General features: G+C 41.9%; 1 protein-coding gene across 3 annotated transcripts in view; it reads right to left on the reverse strand.

Moving 5' to 3' along the window:
* Window positions 1-19,726, reverse strand: part of ABCG2 (ATP binding cassette subfamily G member 2 (JR blood group)) — a 141,906-nt gene that overhangs the window by 45,699 nt on the left and 76,481 nt on the right. For all 3 annotated transcript variants that reach the window (XM_024246271.3, XM_024246270.3, XM_024246272.3), the window contains exon 2: window positions 1,792-2,013. In XM_024246271.3, the coding sequence (XP_024102039.2) occupies window positions 1,792-1,994 (203 nt within the window). In that variant the 5' untranslated portion in view covers window positions 1,995-2,013. The remainder of the gene's footprint in view (window positions 1-1,791; window positions 2,014-19,726) is intronic.

Consider the following 19,726-nt stretch of genomic DNA (forward strand, 5'->3'; position numbering starts at 1 on the left):
ATTTTTAATTAGCCAGGCATTGTGGCATCTAGCTACTCCAGAGACTGAGGCAGGAGAATCACTTGAGCCCAGGAGTTTGAGCTTGTAGTGAGCTATGATTGCAGCACCACACTCCAGCTTAAGTGACACAGCAAGACTCCATCTCTAAAAAATAAATAAATAAATTTGAAATCCTTTCAAAATAAGTTATTAATTAAAAATTTTCCAAGAGTATAATGAATTTCTCTTAAAATAACAGGACATCCACATATCTATGAGAATGAATATATTTTTTCCATAAGATCTTCAGCGTTGGTGAGGGAAAGCTCAAATGCTGGGTATGGAGACAAACAAACATAAGAGAAAGATTTGTCCTAAGGCAGAAGAATCACAACTTTTTAAATTCTCATGGTCAGACTGTTTTATCTTCTTCCCCCTGCAGAGGAAATCAGGTTATAGTGACCTAGTTCTAGAAGTGAAGTTACAAAATGTCCAGAGGAAAAACCAAAATCAAAATTCTCATAAGTTTTTTTGGAATGTAGATGCTGAATGGTGATGCTGCTATCAAACACAAATCAAAAGTAAGATAAGTGACAGCAGCCCTTCCTCTACCCACAGAAACTGTATTTAGAGTTGGAGCCAGCAGATAGGAGAAAGACTGGAAATACTACAGCCAAAAAAGGTATAGCCTTTCTCATGGATACTTAAACAGGAAATACCAGCAGCAAAAACACCAACCCTTGATGACCTTTCCACTAAAATGTGAAAGAACTGCAAGATCTGACTGCATTTTTATGAGCCCAGTAAGGAACACAGTTCTATTCACGCAGTAAAGATGAACTCATCTATTGCTGAAATGCATGCCATTTGACCATAAAAAGTATGCGTGGCCAGGCGCAGCGGCTCACATCCCAGTGCTTTGGGAGGCTGAGGCTGGTGGATCATGAGGTCAAGAGTTCAAGACCAGCCTTGCCAACATGGTGAAACCCCATCTCGACTAAAAATACAAAAATTAGCCAGGCGTGGTGGCACACACCTGTAATCCCAGCTACTCGGGAGGCTGAGGCAGGAGAATCACTTGAACCCGGGAGGTGGAGGTTGCAGTGAGCCGAGATTGTGCTGCTGCACTCCAGCCTGAGTGACAGAGTGAGACTCTGTCTCAAAAAAAAAAAAAAAAAAAGTGTGAAGCCTTGAGCAGACGAGACTTCTAGTGCATCAAGTTATTAATCTACTAGCTTTAAAAGATAAGATAAGCAAAATAAATGTACCCTCACAAAGTATGCTTTTTTTTTTTCTTTTAAGACAGGCTCTCACTTTGCCACCCATTTGTACAGTGGGATAATCATTGCCCACTGCAGCCTTGATCTTCCAGATTCAAGCCATACTCCTGCCTCAGCCTCCAGAGTAGCTGGGATCACAGGCACACGCCACCATGCCCAGCTAATTTTTTGTATTTTCAGTAGAGACTGGGTTTCATTATGTTGGCCAGGATGTTCTCAATCTCTTGACTTCGTGATCCCCCTGCCTCGGCCTCCCAAAATGCTGGGATTACAGGCATGAGCCACCATACGGCCACATGTGATACATTTTTTTAAAAAGTCTGGCAGTTACTTTGAGAGTTAAACATACACCTAAAATGTGACACAATTATTTCACTCCTAGTTTAGCTAAAACAAATGAAAGCATGTGTCTGTATATCTGTGCAAAGACTTGTACAAAAATGTTCATAGCCAGTCTTGGAAATAGGCAAAACCTGTGAGGTTCACTGTAGGTAAATTAAAAAGCTGTCTCTTTACAAGTTCATGTACATACTTGATATTCGATAATATTTCTTTCTCAACTGGTTTTCGACAAGGTAGAAAGCCACTCTTCACTTTTACTCGATAGCAGATGTTATGAAAACTTAACACAGCTCCTTCAGTAAATGCCTTCAGGTCGTTGGAAGTTGTCGCGGGGAAGCCATTGGTGTTTCCTTGTGACATTGGGATAAAAACTTCGACATTACTGGCAGACATCTGGAGAGTTTTTATCTTTCTGTAGACAGAAAAGCAATAGTAAGTTGATAGTCCAGATAAATGAGATTGCAAACACTAGGTGACAATACATTTAAAACAAGTCCATTTTTAAATGCGCGGCAATGAGTAGCTTCATTTCCAATGAACGGCCCACACCATTGTGATAAGAGCATCCTAAAAACCTAAATGGGAAGACAGGCACAACTTGGAATGCATAAACTCCAATTAGATGTCAAATACTTCCCTAATAAGTAAATGGGTCCTAATAAGTAAATAGGAATAGTATGAAAATTACAAAAAACTGATAAAGCAGGAAAAGGATGGATGAGGGTTAGACTTGTCTGGCTTGAAACCATATTATGATATAAGTCAAGTGCAGGGACAGACTACATGATCATCATCAGAATCTCTGTGTTTTTTTTCAAGACCAGCCTGGCCAACATGGTGAAACCCTGTCTCTACTAATAATACAAAAGTTAGGCAGGTGTGGTGGCATGCCCCTGTAACCGCAGCTACTTGGGAGGCTGAGGCAGGAGAATGGGTTGAACCAGGCAGGCAGAGGTTGCAGTGAGCAGAGATCGTGCCACTGTACTCCAGCCTGAGCGATAGAGCGAGACTCCATCTCAAAACAAAGGGAAAAAAAAGAACCTCTATTTTTTTTTAATTGCGGAGTTTATAGCATCATTATTATCAAAAGGGGCTTAGCCAAGCAGTCAGGAACAGGAGACATTTCTCTGAATTTACAGCTCCAGACTTTATGTCAGAAGTTGTTATGCACCTTCAATCAGCAAAGAAGGTAAACTCCAAAACTGTTTGCAATTACATAATCATTTCCTTAATTAACAAATATATTTAAATTCTAGGGAGATTTAAAGTTAGATACGAAAATCATTAAGTAAATCAAACCAAAAGTTAAGCAAAAATTTAAAACAAAAAGAATATTAAATGTATCAACAAAATGTGAAATATTTCATTAAACGAATTACAAAAGGCCTCAAAAAAGATTTATTCGAGTAAGACCTTAAGATGAGCTTAACAACTTGTAAAACAGGTTTGAAATGTTAACTTCAATAAATGTAGTTTTAATTTTTAAAAGTCAAAGTAATCCATGACAAACTTTCTCTCTGCCTATAATGGAGTTGCTGTTCCCAGACAGTCCTCCTAAGCACAACGACAAAAGTAGACCAAAAAAACTAAGAAGAAACTGTTGAAGAGTTCTGTCTGATAAGAGCAACCAAAGTGGCCAGGACATGAGGAACCAAAATCATGGAATGAAGGGACTAAAGCACTGAAACAAACTCGGCATTCTGCGTGCCCTTTCCTCTTGAGGTGGGTATTTGCACACAAAAACTGTACACACCTGGGGCACAGCTCAGACAAACCAAGCAGGAAGAAGCTGCTAGAAGGAATGAGTCGGCTTACTGTAGCCTCTACTATTTCTGAGCAGATATTTCAGCAGTCTGTCAGCACTAGGGAGACAAAATTTTGTTGAAGTTGAGTGCCTAGCAGAGGAGGAGCCCTGGAAAGAGATCCCAAAAGCATTATGCTCTGGGAATATGGACAAACCAAAAAACCAGCCTCTACTCAATCATGGCGATCTGCTCAGACTGCTAGAAGAAGGTTAAATCCACTCTCTAAGAAGATATCATCCAAATTTTCAATAAAAAATTGCCAGGCATCGGGAATCTCTCTGAATCTGCTGTGATTCTGAAGGCTGCCTGATTCACGAATCATAAGTTTAAAAATAATGAAAAAAATTTTAAAAATTGCCAAGAATGCCAAAAAACAGAACCTGATGTTCCAGAAACGAGAAAATGGAAACAGACCCACAAGTAATCTAGAGTGGAGTTAACAGACATTGACGTTAAAACAAAAGATTGGTGTGTTTAAGAAAATTAAAAGACAGACTCTCACAAAGGAAGAAAGATCTACAAAAACAAATGAAAATTAAGAATTCAATAGATGAGTTTAACAGCAGCTTTCCTAGTTTAGACACAAATTAGGAAAGAGAATTTAGTGAACTGGAAGACTAGTATACAGAAAACAGGATGAAAATTATGAATGATGAAAATTATTACCATGAAAGGGGGAAAAATCTCCTAATTAAAAAGAATGAGAACTACATAAAAGAGCATAACAAACATATGGGATAAGATGAAAAAGGTCTGTCATACGCATAACTGGAGACCTGAGAGAAGGGAAAATGCAGCAAAATGGGTACTTAGACAGAATCAGTATTTGAAGAAATACTGGCCAGTATTTTCCAAAACTGACAAAGGTATCAGGCCACAGATTGAAGAAACTCTAGGAACACCAAAGAGGATGAATACAAAAAAAAAAAAAAACAAATCTAGGCATATCATAATAAAACTGCCAAAAACCAAAGTTATCTCCTAATAACTGTTTCTGTAATCCAGAAACATAATCATATTTACAAGTCTATTCATTTGGAGTCTGGAAAAGTAGAAACCTTTTAAAGACTGACACCCAACAAATTCAAGGTACATGGCTGGGTTTTAATCTGTGAACACAATGAATGGTAATAATTAGCCAAAATTCTGTTCTCTTGAAGCAGTGAAAGAGAAGGCATAAGTACAGTCAGCAGCCCTGTCCTTGAGTTCTGCATCTGAACATTCAACCAATCGCAAATTGAAAATATTAAAAAATAGGCCAGGCGTGGTGGTTCACACCTGTAATCCCAGCACTTTGGGAGGTCAAGGCAGGCAGATCACTTGAATGCAGGAGTTCGAGACCAGCCTGCACAACATGGTGAAACCCCATCTCTATCAAAAATACAAAAAAGTAGCCGGGTATGGTGGTGCACACCCATGGTTTCAGCTACTCGGGAGGCTGAGGCAGGAGGATCACTTGAGCCCAGGAGGTGGAGATTGCAGTGAGCCGAGATCGTGCCACTGCACTCTAGCCTGGGTGACAGAGTAATACCCCATCTCAAAAAAAATTAATATTTAAAAATAAATATAAATGGATGGCTGTGTCTGTATATAACATATACAGAATTTTTTTATCATTATTTCCTATACAATATAGTATCACAACTATTACCATAACATTTACATTGTATTAGATATTACAAGTAATCTAGAGATGATTTAAAGTATATGGAACAATGCGTGTATGTTATACACAAATGCTATGCCATGTTATGTCAGGAACTTGAGCATATGTGGATTTAGGTGTCCGAGGGGAGTCTTGGAACCAATTCCCCAGGGATCTCTAGAGATAACTGTAATGTATGGACTTCACACCTTTACTTTAAAAAGGTTTTAAACCATCTCCCCAAGTATTCAGAAACCAAAATACACCAATTCCAACACTAGCAATCACTTCTCCTACTGCCATCCCCATTTGATGTTCATTCAGCCACTGAGGAAAAGACTTCTTAAGAGTATCAAATAACTTATTGCTTGAATTTAAATAGCTCACTGACTCAAGACGGAAATTTTAAAGACACTTTTGTGAGGTTTCCACAAATAAAAGGCAACAACTAGAGCTAAAATATCCAAGAAAGAGTGATCACCCATGCCCATACAAGACAGAGGGTAACATTTATAAATACAATCGCAATCTTAGAAGTGCCTGCAGAGAAAGAGTTTGCCTTTCTTGTGATAGGATTAAATGTGTAATTCACATTACTCAGAAGCTGTTTCATTCCTGGCTAGGATTCTAACAATCTTCCTCGGGAGATACAGGGCCTTTAGTCATTCATGAGTCACAAACCAAGTGATTAGACAGGTATAACCAAGACATACCATCAAGCTGAAGCATGTTACATCAAAAAGAAAGGAAAAAAAAACAAACTTTAATTCTAACACCAATATGGAGCAATACACTTACTCTAAGAAAAAAAATAAAGTAAGGATTAAATAAATAAAACATACCAACTCAGCACCAGACTCATCTCAAAGTGCCCGACCTCTAATGAATATAGTATTCTGGGTTTAGGGAACTCTCTAAAAGTAACAACTACCTTCAAGCAAACACCAGTCTTTCCCCATGGTCACAAGCTTTCTGGACATGTTTGCTGGTCTCATTGGATTAGCATCATCTTTTTATATCAAGGAAAATACCCATCACACAACGAGATGTCCCTACAACAAAAATTAACCTCCCACCTGTTACTGTTTCCTTATTTGCAGATTACCTGCTAAGGCTAATCCATTTTTTTTTTTCTCTTTCTGTGTCCTAGACCCCCTGCAAAGCCTCAAGTAAAAGGAAGCCTCCAAATAGCTTTACACTTTACCTGATCCCAGCTGATTCATGTTATTTGGCCTCATTATGTATCTTAGCCAACTCAAAAAGCCCTTTCAAACAAGACAGAAGGGATTTGCATATGGAGATTCTTTCCCCAGCTCTGCTGTCCCTTTCCTGCTGGTCTACCTATATCATTCATACCTCGCCTTTCTTGTTGCTTCCTAACTAGCAAGGCCACATTTTTACTTTTTTTTTTTTTTTTTTTTTTGAGATGGAGTACAATGGCATGATCTCGGCTCACTGCAACCTCCGCCTCCCTGGTTCAAGGGATTCTCCTGCCTCAGTCTCCCTAGTAGCTGGGATTACAGGCCAATGCCACAACGCCCAGCTAATTTTTGTATTTTTAGTAGAGACGGAGTTTCACCATGGTGGTCAAGGCTGGTTTCAAACTCCTGACCTCAGGTGATCCGCCCACATCGGCCTCCCAAAGTGCTGGGATTATAGATGTGAGCCACTGCGCCCAGCACATTTTTACTTTTTTGAGAAGTTTAACCATTTGTCTTCAATATATGCTGGTACTCTATTATAAAAATGATAATCTGCATTACAGATAAAATATTTCTCAATTTTTTTACCCTTTATCAAACTCTTAATTGTATAGAACACTCTTTACAATTGGAAAGCTCAAATTGCGCAACTCAAAACAACATTTTCATACAATGAAAACTGAGAATAGGAAAAAAAAAAAAGTGCACAGGTAGAGCCTAAAGTCTTCAGCCTGCCACCTGCCCAGCTGGAACTACTGCATTTGTTGGTAGAAGCCAAGATAGCCTCAAGTTGAGAATTCCAGACTCTACTCTTCCTTTTTTTTTTCCTAGGATGACACTAGTATATGGGGTTGCACTCTACCTCATAGCCATAAGGCATGCTGCATAAGTTACATACCTCTTTAAACTGTTTACTGAGGTTAATCTCAAAAGATAACAATCCTGAGCAATCAAATCACTGTCAGGCGATTGCTACAAGCTTAGCAGTGGAAAGGAAAAGGAACACAAAATCTGAAGTTTAACTGACATAAATTGTCCCTTGTCTTTAAAAGGTATCGTGGTATTTTATTGCCTTTAAAAGGTTGATCCATGGGCTTTCATGTTATATCCGATTTGACAGATTTGTCCTGAGAGGTCCAGTGTTGATTATATTCAGGCCCAAAGCCTGCTTGTATGGTGGTTTCGGAGTTAAACTGGCTAGATGCTCTAGGACCCCACATCATGGCAGCACAGTGATCTGGAGAACGCGGCCTGATTCCTGACAGACAGGAAGAGACCCCATCACAGAAGGGCTGTATGGTCAGTGAGAAGCCACTGAGGCCTTTTAATCAGGAAAGGCTCACAACCCTAATGATGTTTATAAAGGAATACTCTGGGCCACACCAGGTGTGGTGGCTCTCACCTGTAATCTCAGCATTTTGGACAGCTGAGGTGAGCAGATTACTTGAGGTCAGGAGTTTGAGACCACCCTGGCCAACATGGTGAAACCCCGTCTCTACTAAAAATACAAAAATTAGCCAGGCGTGGTGGTGTGCATTTTTGACCCCAGCTACTCGGGAGGCTGAGGCAGGAGAATTGCTTGAGTTCAGGAGGCAGAGATTGCAGTGTGCCAAGATCGCACTGCTGCACTCCAGCCTGGGCAACAGAGCAAGACCCTGTCTCAATAAATAAATAAAGGAACACTCTGCTATGTGGAGAACAACAGGAGGAGGGAGAGGCAGGTGTGGAAGCAAGGACTAGCGGGGAGGTAACTGCAAAAATCCAGGGGAGCCATGCTTGGATAAGAGAGGCAATGACAGTGGGGACATCAAAGGTTAAGGCTTTGAGAGGGATGAACTTTTGTTAAATCAGAATCAACCAAGACTCTCATGGATGACAAACCTACCCACCCTCCTTGGGTCTTCAGTTTGCAACAATGTATCGCTGTTAGGTTTTCTTAAATGTTACTTCAGAGAAGAAAAAATCGTTTTCCATCTCCCCTGTGGGTTCTCTAGCTGGGTTCCTAGAAATTAAACTGGCAACAGACAGGTTAATATGACCAAAAAAAAAAAAAAAAAGTTTCCTTACATAATTAAGTGTGGGAGTTTCATAAACAAATCAGAGTCTAGGACAAATCCATATAATTGAGGCTTTTTTTTTTCTTTTTTCACTACAGAGTCTCACTCTGTTGCCCAGGACGTAGTGCAGTGGTGCGATCTTGGCTCACTGCAACCTCTGCCTCCTAGGTTCAAGCAATTCTCCTGCCTCAGCCTCCCAAGTAGCTGGGACTACAGGCGCCCACCACCACACTTGGCGATTTTTGTATTTTTAGTAGAGATGGGGTTCGCCATGTTGGCCAGGCTGGTCTTGAACTCCCAACCTCAGGTGATCCACCTGCCTCGGCCTCCCAAAGTGCTGGGATTACAGGCGTGAGCCACCGTGCTTGGCTAAAACCCGTTAATTTTTATAACAAATTTAGCCAGGCGTGGTGTTCCACACCTGTGATCCCACCTACTGGGGAGGGTGAGGTGGGAGGATCCCTTGAGGGTCCATGAGACGGAGGCTGCAGTGAATCGTGATTGTGCCACTGGAATCCAGCCTAGGCAACAGAGTAACCCTGTCAAAAAGAAAGAAAAGCAAAGAAAAAGGAGAGAGAAGGAAGGAAGGAAGGGAGGGAGGGAGGGAGGGAGGGAGGGAAAGAACAGGGGAAAGAAAGGAAGGAAACAGAAAGAAAGAAAGAAGAAAGAAAGGAAAGAAAGAAAGACAGACAGAAAGAGAGAGAGAGAGAAAGAAAGAAAGGAGAAGAGAAGAGATAAAAGGAAGGAAAGAACGTAAAAAAGAAAACTAAAAGAATCCATTGAACCCTTCCAGGCACCCTCGCAGGCTTCCCTATAAAAGTCCCAAAGAGCCTGGCACTATTGTGCCTGAAATTCCAGCTGTGAGGCTGAGGCGGGAGGATCTCTTGAGCACAGGAGATCAGCTTGGGCAACATAACAAGACCCTGTCTCAAAAAAAAGTCCCTCAACTCTCTAGCAATATATACCAGTATTTAGATAACAGCTTTAACAATTCAGCATTAAAACGTTCTGCAAGCTTGGGTCACAGAGCATGAACTTTCTTCTTCTTCATGCTCTTTGCTCTTGTGTCTATTCTACACTAAGTACACAGAAAAATGATATTTATGAAAGTATTTCCTTTAGAATTCCTTACAAATCTGCAATTTCTAAAAGTCATATTTGGATTTGAAAATTGAATTTCTCTACAGAGGCTGGATATCATAAAAGCAGGGACTTGATATCTACTATTTTCATTTCCTGCAGAGTTCCTCAGACCCTGTTCTCAATTATTCCTATTAAGTGAAAGATTAAATCAATGTGTCACACTCTGTTGCAAGGTAGCTTAATAAAGATGTAAGCACTAGCAAGATGAAGTCACTAACCATGGTAAGGAGTAGATTTTGACAACTCTTCTACAGAAGTTAAATTCTGGTAAGATTACTGAACTGCCTATAAAATTTAGAGAGTAAAAACACACATAGAGAATAGACTGAGCATGAAATTTGTGAAAGGTAAGGACAAATCCGAAGCAAACCTACCTAAGAACTCAATATGATTAACACAGCTGTAGTTCACAAAAACTACAATTATCCTGTTTCAATGCAGGACATACTTCCAGCCAGGAATGTCCTTCCCCACCTGAATTTCTACAACCTCACATTCCTTTGATAACTGAGAGATTAAGACAGTTCCATCCCTGAAGAAGCACAAGACCTGCGAGGTGGGAGGGTCTAGAAGCAATTTCCTAGAGAAGACAGACCAAATACAGCTGAATCTTGGACAGCACAGGTTTGAACTACATGGTCCACTTACACGCAGAGAGAAGAATGCCAACCCCATGTATACAGAGGGCTGACTCTGCCTATACACTGGTTCCACAGGGCTGCTTGTGGGACTTGAGTATGCAGGGATTTGGGTATATGCACCCAAAGGGACCACTGTACCCCAAGGGACCACTGTAGATGGGAAAAGAAGAAAGGAGAAGAGAAAAAGCTGTTCTAGTAAAGGAATGCAAAATCCTTAATCGAAAGAGATATGTTGGGACATGTAAACCATTCATGAGGCTGGAGTTTAGTTTTCAGAGGGGGGCAGTAACAAAATGAGGCTAAAAAGGTAAGCAAAGACCATCAAAAGGGTGCTGCATGCCTGATCAGGAGCTAAGACTTGACCCTGGAACTCTGGAGGGTCCCTGACTGCAAGGTCCCAGCTCCACCCTCTCCTCACTCCTATATATCCTGATCCTACAAGATTTTCAGTAAAGCCAGCAAGGTATCTATAGGAAATTAATAACTTACAGAAATTAATACTTATTACCAAGGAAAAGCTGTTTTGGAAAGGATCCTATGCCAACTCTACTCACAGTTCTGCCTAATCTTTGGTTTTTTTAATCATGTTTATTGGAAACCCATCAACAGGAAACAGTATTGTAAACAGTAAAATTCATCCTTTTTAAGAGCACAGTTTTCTGACATTGTAAAGTGTACACAGTCCTGTAACCACTAAAATCAAGACAGATCATTCATGTTACCCCAAAGAAATCCCCTTTGCTTACCACAACCACTAATCAGTTTTCTGTCCCCTTAATTTTTCAGCTTAATCTAAATCCTCTCTTTGAATAGAAACAAATGAACATAAGACCCTACAAGGCTACTGTTTTTTCATTTACATTCCCACAAAAATCTGCAGGAATTCTGCTCATCTGTACAAAAAATAAAATTGAAAAATTAGCCGGGTGTGGTGGCACATGCCTGCAGACCTAGCTACTTGTGAGGCTGAGGCAGGGGGATCCCTTGAGCCCAGGGAGTTCCAGGCTGCAGTGAGTCAAGATCACGCCACTATACTCCAGTCTGGGTGAGAGCAAGATCCTTTCTCTAAAATATAAAAATAAATAAATAAATAAATAAATACATAAAAGAATTCTGTCCAAATTGGTTTTAATCTGTGATTAGAAAGCCAAAACTTCAGTCTAGAAAATCATCAAATCATAAATGAAATTAGACCAAGTGCAATTTACATGAGTGTTACATCCCAAATTTTCTTAATCTAATCTGCAATTTGGCCAGCAGTTTCCCAGAGGGAACGGAGATGTTCAAATCCTAAGGCTGCCCATAAAATGCTATCCAATCCATCACAGAATGTGTGGGGTTTCAGCTCCTTCTCCCCTTAAACTTCCTAGCCACAAAACCCTGGAGAAACTGCTTAGCCTCTCCAAGCCTGTTTCTCATCTATAAAATTAATTCTGGCCGGGCACAGTGGTTCATGCCTGTAATCCCAGCACTTTGGGAGGCTGAGGCAGGCGGATCACCTGAGGTCGGGAGTTCTAGACCAGCCTGACCAACATGGAGAAACCCTGTCTCTACTAAAAATACAAAATTAGTTGGGCATGGTAGCGCATGCCTGTAACCCCAGCCACTCGGGAGGCTGAGGCAGCAGAATTGCTTGAACCTGGGAGGCAGAGATTGCCGTGAGCCGAGATCGCGCCATTGCAATCCATTCTGGGCAACAAGAGCGAAACTCTGTCTCAAATAATAATAATAATAATAATTCAATATTTACTAGACTTCTATTATCTGGCAGGCACTGGACTTACAGGAGTGAACAAAACAAAACAACAGATAAACATCCCTGCCCTCAGTGAGGTTACATATGAAAAATATCAGTCAACAGTGCTATGGAGAAAAAAAATTAAAGCAAAAGAGGAAGGGTGGGCCAGCAATGGTGGCTCACGCCTGTAATCCCAGCACTTTGGGAGGCCGAAGTGGGTGGATTGCTTGAGGCCCGGAATTTGGAGATCAGCCTGGACGATATGGTGAAACCGTATCTCTATTAAACATACAAAAATTATCCGGGTGTGGTGGCGCATACCTGTAATTCCTGCTACTTGGGAGACTGAGGCACAAGAATTGCTTGAACCCGGGAGGCAGAGATTGCAGTGAGCCAAGGTCACACCAATGCACTCCAACCTGGGCAACAGAGGTGGTCACAGAAGGCCTTTCCAGTGAGGCCCTCGAGCAGAGCTCTGAGGGTGGCCTTCTGGAGGAGCAGTATATGTCCAAGAGCTGGTCTAAGGAACAGCAAAGAGGCCAGTGAGGCTGAAGCAGAGTGAGGGAGGATAAGAGAGCAGGAACTCAGGTTGTATCTACCACTGATCACAGGAAGGACTTTGGCTTTGATCTGAATGACACTGGAAGGCACAGGAAAGTTCTAAGTGAAAAAATCATATCTATATTTAAAGCAGAGGTGTCCAATCTTTCGGCTTCCCTGGGCCACACTGGAAGAAGAATTGTCTTGGGCCACATATAAAACACACTAACACTAACAATAGCTGATGAGCTAAAAAAAAAAATCACATAATGTTTTAAGAAAGTTTACTAATTTGTGTTGGGCTGCATTCAAACCCGTCCTGGGCCACATGCAGGTTGGACAAGCTCGGTTTAAAGGATCACTCTGACTTTGGTCATGGGTAGGGACAATGCAGGGAAACCACATAAGAGTCCACCGTAATAATATCAAGAGCCAAGATGAGGACACTGTCCTGCACCCCTCCCTCCATAGCCTATGAGAGCTCCCTGAAGCCTATTTATCTGTGCATGTTCTGCAAAATCACCTGCCCCAAACAATTCCATTTCCTGACCTCCTCTTACATTGCCCAAACTGGGAAAACAAGGCCAAAAATAAATGACAGTGGTTTAGCTTCAGGCACACAGGAAGTGAATAACTCATTTACATTTAAGAGGGGACTGACTGAGAAGCCCCTATGAATTTAAATAAAAGGAGTAGTGACTGGGGATAGAAGACATAGGCAGGACAGTGGCAGAAGATCTGGGAAAGTCATCACCCTTTCTCTTCTCCCTTTGCAAGGTTGATTCCACCAAATTGGCACTGTGGGAAGATTAGCAGCAGTGAGGTGGGTCATTAGAAAATTTTGGAATCCTAAGCCCCCAGGGGGAAACAAAATCAAGTTGAGTGTGAGTTAGATTTACCCAAAACCACACAGCACTGTGCCTACAACCCAGTCCTTGTTCTCCGTGAGTCTAGTATATGTCAACTACATGAAGATCAATATCCTGCTCCCTTCCAGTTTATAATTCAATCATCAGAATTGCAATAAAAATTGTGAACAGAGGCCGGGTGCAGTGCTCATGCCTGTAATCCCAGCACTTTGGGAGGCCGAGGCGGGTGGATCACGAGGTCAGGAGATCGAGACCATCCTGGCTAACACGGTGAAACCCCGTCTCTACTAAAAATACAAAAAAGTAGCCGGGCGTGGTGGCGGGCGCTTGTAGTCCCAGCTGCTGGGGAGGGTGAGGCAGGAGAATGGCGTGAACCCGGGAGGTGGAGCTTGCAGTGAGCCAAGATGGCGCCACTGCACTCCAGCCTGGGCGACAGAGTGAGACTCTGTCTCAAAAAAAAAAAAAAAAAAAAAAATTATTAACAGAAAATTAAATGTGAGCAGCAGCATTACTTCTCAAAATTCTGAGACCTACAGTAAAAAACATCATGATCCAGTATACAAAGATATAAAAGAAGGAGCGTGTAATGTGTGTGTACTCCAAAATCATACACGGGCTCATTAATTATTGCAAGGGATCCTCTCTCTAATCCACGGGTACAGTTACCATCTCAGACCAAATAATGTCTCATTATAAACACAGTATTTCTTCATTGCTAGTATGACTAACATAAATATGGGTCTCAAATCCTTTTCTCACTGTGAATTCAATCAACAGATACCAAAATTATAATATTAGAATGTAGTTTAAGCTACTCAGCTAATAAAATGATCCTGGTTTCTTACCAGAGCCTAATAAATAGAAGCTCACATATGCATTATTTGTTTTGGAAGTACTGGCAGAGTTTCATCTGAGAAAAAAATGGGAGCTTTAAAAAATTCCTAAATACTACCAATTTTACTTCTTTCCCATAAGAGACTGAATCCAAGTTGGCAAATACAGTCAGGTCCTCTATAGTGTTTAAACTTTAAGGCAATACGAATTTTCACTCGCGTCCGTGTGAAGAGACCATCAAACAGGCTTTGTGTGAGCAATAAAGCTTTTTAATCACCTGGGTGCAGGCGGGCTGAGTCCGAAAAGAAAATCAGCAAAGGGAGATAGGGGTGGGGCTGTTTTATAAGATTTGGGTAGGTAAAGGAAAAAGTGGGGTTGTTCTCTGGCAGGCAGGGGTGGGGGTCACAAGGTGCTCAGCGGGGGAGCTTTTGAGCCAGAATGAGCCAGGAGAAGGAATTTCACAAGGTAATGTCATCAGTTAAGGCAGGAACAGGCCATTTTCACTTCTTTTGTGGTGGAACATCATCAGTTAAGGCAGGAACCAGCCACCTGGATGTATATGTGCAGGTCACAGGGGATATGATGGCTTAGCTTGGGCTCAGAGGCCTGACATTCCTGTCTTCTTATATTAATAAGAAAAGTAAAACAAAATAGTGGTAAAGTGTTGGTGCAGTGAAAATTTTTGGGGGTGGTATGGAGAGATAATGGGCGATGTTTCTCAGGGCTGCTTTGAGCGAGATTAGGGGAGGCCTGGGAACCTAGAGTGGGAGAGATTAAGCTGAAGGAAGATTTTGTGGTAAGGGGTGATATCGTGGGATTGTTAGAAGAAACAATTGTCGTATATAATTATTGGTGATGGCCTGGATACGGTTTTGTAAGAAGTGAAAAACTAAACAGAATAAGAGAAGGAGAAAAACAGGTATTAAAGGACTAAGATTGGGAGGACCCAGGACATCCAATTAGAGAGTGCCTAAGGAGGTTCAGCATAGCCCTGCCAGCAAAGATGATTTGTTTACTTCAAGAGTTGAGAGTGGCGGTTTGGGGATAGCACCAGGAGGTATCAGCTGTGGTGGCTTGGAGAAACAGTGTAAACTGGCAGTGTAAACAAGAGCAGGGCATTTATGAGTAGTTGGGAATGGTGAATTGGAGTATGACCAGACAGAAGATAGTAGGGATGACAGGTTTTTGGGGGTGCAGTCCAAGTTGGTCTGGTGTCTGGAATGAGACTGGGGCCTAATAAAAAGGAGCATCTATACAAGAGCTCAAAGGGGCTGTACCCTGTAGCATTCCAAGCACAGGTCCGAATTCTGAGAAGGGCAAGTGGTAAAAGTATTGTCCAGTCCTTTTTAAGTTAGTGGCTGAGTTTGGTGAGGTGTGTTTTTAAAAGGCCATTAGTCTGTTCTACCTTTCCTGAAGGTTGAGGATGGTAAGGGGTATGAAGGTTTCCCTGAATATCAAAAGCCTAAAAAACTGCTTGGGTGATTTGACTAATAAATGCCAGTCTGCTATCGAACCGTATAGAGGTAGGAAGGCCAAACCGAGGAATTGTGTCTGACAGAAGGGAAGAAATGACCACGGTGGCCTTCTCAGACCCTGTGGGAAAGGCTTCTACCTATCCAGTGAAAATGTCTATCCAGACCAAGATGTATTTTAGTTTCCTGACTCAGGGCATGTGAGTAAAGTCAATTTGCCAGTCCTGGGCGGGGGCAAAACCCCGACCCAAGCTTGATGTGTAGCGAAGGGAGGGGGCCTGAGAAATTCCTGAGGAGTAATAGAATAGCAGATGGAACACTGAGAAGTGATTTCCTTGACAACAGATTTCCACGATGGAAAGGAAATGAGAGGTTCTAAGAGGCAGGCTAGTGGCTTATAACCTACATGGAAGAGGTTATGAAATGATGACAGAATAGAATGGGCCTGTGAGGCTGGAAGGAGATATTTTCCTTGGTCTAAGAACCATTTTCCTTGTGTGGGAAGACATTGACAGGTGGAAGTTTCAGCGGGGAAGTAGGTGGGAGTGACCAATGTGAAGGAGAAAAACTGACCGTGAGAGACAGAAGTTGGAATGCTAGCTGCTTTTTTAGCTAACTTATCAGCATAAGCATTGTCCTGAGCGATGGGATATGATACCTTTTTGATGGCCCTTGTAGTGAATGACTCCAGCTTCCTTTGGAAGTAAAGCGGCTTTGAGAAGCGTTTTTATTAAAGAGGCATTAACGATAGAGGACCCTTGTGTAGTGAGGAAACCGCTTGCATGGTGGTGCAGGATATGGAAGCCATATTTAGAGTCAGTATAAATAGTGACGTGTAGTCCCTTTGCAAGAGTGAGGGCTTGACTTAAGGCAATGAGTTCGGCTTGCTGAGAGGTAGTGGAGCGGGGCAGAGCAGTAGCCTCAATGACAGATGTGGGAGATACTATAGCATAGCCTGCCTTTGCTGGTGAGTGGCAATTAGGCCTGGTGGAACTGCCATCAATAAACCAAGTGTGTTCAGGGTGAGGAACAGGAAAGAAGGAAATATGCAGAAATGGGGTGAATGCCCAGTGGATCAGAGAGATACAGTCATGGGGGTCAGGTGTGGTATCAGGAATAATGTGGGAGGCCGGATTGAAGTCTGGGCCAGGAACAATGGTAATTGTGGGAGACTCAACAAAGAGTGAGCATAGCTAGAGGAGCCAGGGAGCAGAAAGTATATGCGTCAGGTGTGAGGAAGAAAATAGATTTTGGAAGTTATGAGAGCTGTAGAGAATGAGTTGAGCATAGTTTGTGATTTTGAGGGCCTCTGAAAATATTAGGGCGGCGGCAGCCGCTGCACGGAGACATGATGGCTAGGCTAAAACAGTAAGATCAAGTTGTTTGGACAAAAAGGCTACAGGACGTGATCCTGGTCCTTGTGTAAGAATTCTGACTGCACAGCCCTGCACTTTGGCTGCGTGTAATGAAAAGGGTTGGGATGAGTCAGGGAGAGCTAGGGTGGGGGCAGTCTCTAAAGCTGTCTTCAAGGAATGGAAAGAGGAGTGGGGAAAGGATTTAGGATCTATGGGGTCAGCTAGGTTTCCTTTTGTGAGTTTATATAATGGCTTTGTTAGGATGGCGAAACCAGGTATCCAAAGTCGAAAGTATCCAACCATGCCTAGGAAGGAAAGGAGTTGTTGTTTTGTAGAAGGTGTTGGGGTTTGAGAGATCAGTCAGACACGATTGGCAGGAAGAGTACGTGTGTTTTTATGAAGAATTATGCCAAGATAGGTAACAGATGAGGAAGAAATTTGGGTTTGACTGAAGTAATGGGGGCTGTCCGTGAAGCCTTGAGGCAGTACAGAGCCAGGATGAGCCAGGAGGAGGAATTTCACAAGGTAATGTCATCAGTTAAGGCAGGAACCGGCCGTCTGGATGTGTAAGTGCAGGTCACGGGATATGATGGCTTAGCTTGGGCTCAGAGGCCTGACACCAATCTTTTCAGACCTAGCATTTGCTAAGTCACAAACTTTTTATTAAACATAAAAAGTTCAAAAGTAACTCTAGGCCGAGCGCGGTGGCTCACGCCTGTATTCCCAGCACTTGGGGAGGCCGAGGCAGGTGGATCACCCAAAGTCAGGAGTTCAAGACCAGCCTGGCCAACATGGCAAAACCCCGTCTCTACTAAAAACATTAAAAATTAGCTGGGTGTGGTGGCACATGCCTGTAATCCCTGCTACTCAGGAGGCTGAGGCAGGAGAATTGCTTGAACCCAGGAAGCGGAGGTTGCAGTCAGCCGAGATCCCACCACTGCACTCTGGCCTAGACCAAGACTCCATCTCAAAAAAAAAAAAAAAAAAAAAAAAAAAAAGGTAACTCTAATAGAACATCCAGTGTCCAGATCTTAGCTTCTAATACCATTCTAAAGCAAAATAACCACAGTGCCTTGGAGAAATGGATCATTCCAAGGTTGGGACATGGAAAATACAAAATAAGCCTGAGCATTCTCTGATGCCAGAAATCAAGAAATGCATTAAAAAAGAAAAAGAGTCCGGGCATGATGGCTCACACCTGTAATCCCAGTACTTTGGGAGGCCAAGGTGGGCAGAGATCACTTGAGGCCAGGAGTTTGAGACCAGCCTGGTCAACATGGAAAACCCCATCTCTACTAAAAAATACAAAAAGTAGCCAAGTGTGGTGCTACATACCTGTAATCCCAGCTACTTGGTAGGCTGAGGCACAAGAATCACTTGAGCCTGGGAGGTGGAGGGTGCAGTGAGCCGAGATCATGCCACTGCACTCCAGCCTGGGCAACAAAAGACTCCATCTCAAAAAAAAAAAAAAAAAATTAGAAGGAAAAAGAAAAAGCAAGTGTATGTCAAAGTGGCACAGGTGCCAACCTGAAAAAGGTCCCAGTGGTGAAAGCCAGAACAATTTGAGCAGCAAATTAAATACTGATAATATTGGATTATAACCCATATAACAAAACAAATATCCATGAGCCCGTACTGATACAAATAACTGAATCAATGAACAGGAGAGAAGGGTCAACTCTTCCCTACAGAAGGGAATTTTAATTTAAAAATGTAGAAGGAAGAAAATGGGGGTTTGTTTAACCATTAGAAAAAAAAACCCACTAAACATGTTCCACAAATGGATGCTTAAATTAATGAATAAAATTTTAAGAAGAAATGGTAGTCCAGGTTTCTCTCCCAAGATCTCAGATACAAAGCGAATCTGGCAAACAGATTAACATCATACCTAATAAGAAGTATCGGCTAGGGCACAGTGGCTCACGCCTGTAATCCCAGCACTTTGGGAGGCCAAGGCGGGAGGATCACTAGAGGTCAGGAGTTCGAGACCAGCCTAGCCAACATGAAACCCGTCTCTACGAAAAATACAAAAAATTAGCTGGGCGTGGTGGCAGGCACCTATAATACCAGCTACTCAGGAGGCTGAGGCAGGAGAATCGCTAGAACCTGGGAAGCAAAGGTTGCAGTGAGCTGAGATCATGCCACTGCACTCCAGTCTGGCCAATAAAGCAAGACTCAGTCTCAAAAAAAAAAAAGTATCGACATCATGTACCCAATATGACAAACTGAGATGGAAACTTTACTTCTGTGACATTTTTCCCCAAAATGTAGAACATTCATCTAACCATGACACTAAACATCAAGCAAACACAAATTGAGGGGCATTCTACAAATTAACTGACCGGGTCTTCTTCACTAGTGTCAAGGTCCATGAAAAAACAATGAAAGGCTGAAGAACTGTCACAGATCAGAGAAAATTAAGGATATTTAGCAGTTAAATGCAAAGTGAGATCATCGATTGGATCCTGGGCAGAAAAAGGACAGTGGAAAGACAAGTGAAATCCAAATAAAATCTGTAATTTAGTTCGTTGTATTATAGTAGCATGCCCATGTTATTAGTTTTGGCCCTTGTTATGCATGATATTATGGGAACTCTCTGTACTATTTTTTGCAAATTTTCAGTAACTCTCAAATTATTTCACAATTAAAAGTTATTATAAAATAATAAAATAACCAACATCTTTCAATGTTTATAATGGAAGGGTAATGTTAGACTTAACATGCCATCTTTGTCGTTGAAATCTTTCTCATCAAGATCTACACAATCCAGTCAAAGCTGTACTCTGAAAGCACTGTTTTGTAAAGAATATCAATAAAAAACATC

Source organism: Pongo abelii, chromosome 3 (genome assembly GCF_028885655.2).
Source record: "Pongo abelii isolate AG06213 chromosome 3, NHGRI_mPonAbe1-v2.0_pri, whole genome shotgun sequence".
Classification (NCBI taxonomy): domain Eukaryota; kingdom Metazoa; phylum Chordata; class Mammalia; order Primates; family Hominidae; genus Pongo; species Pongo abelii.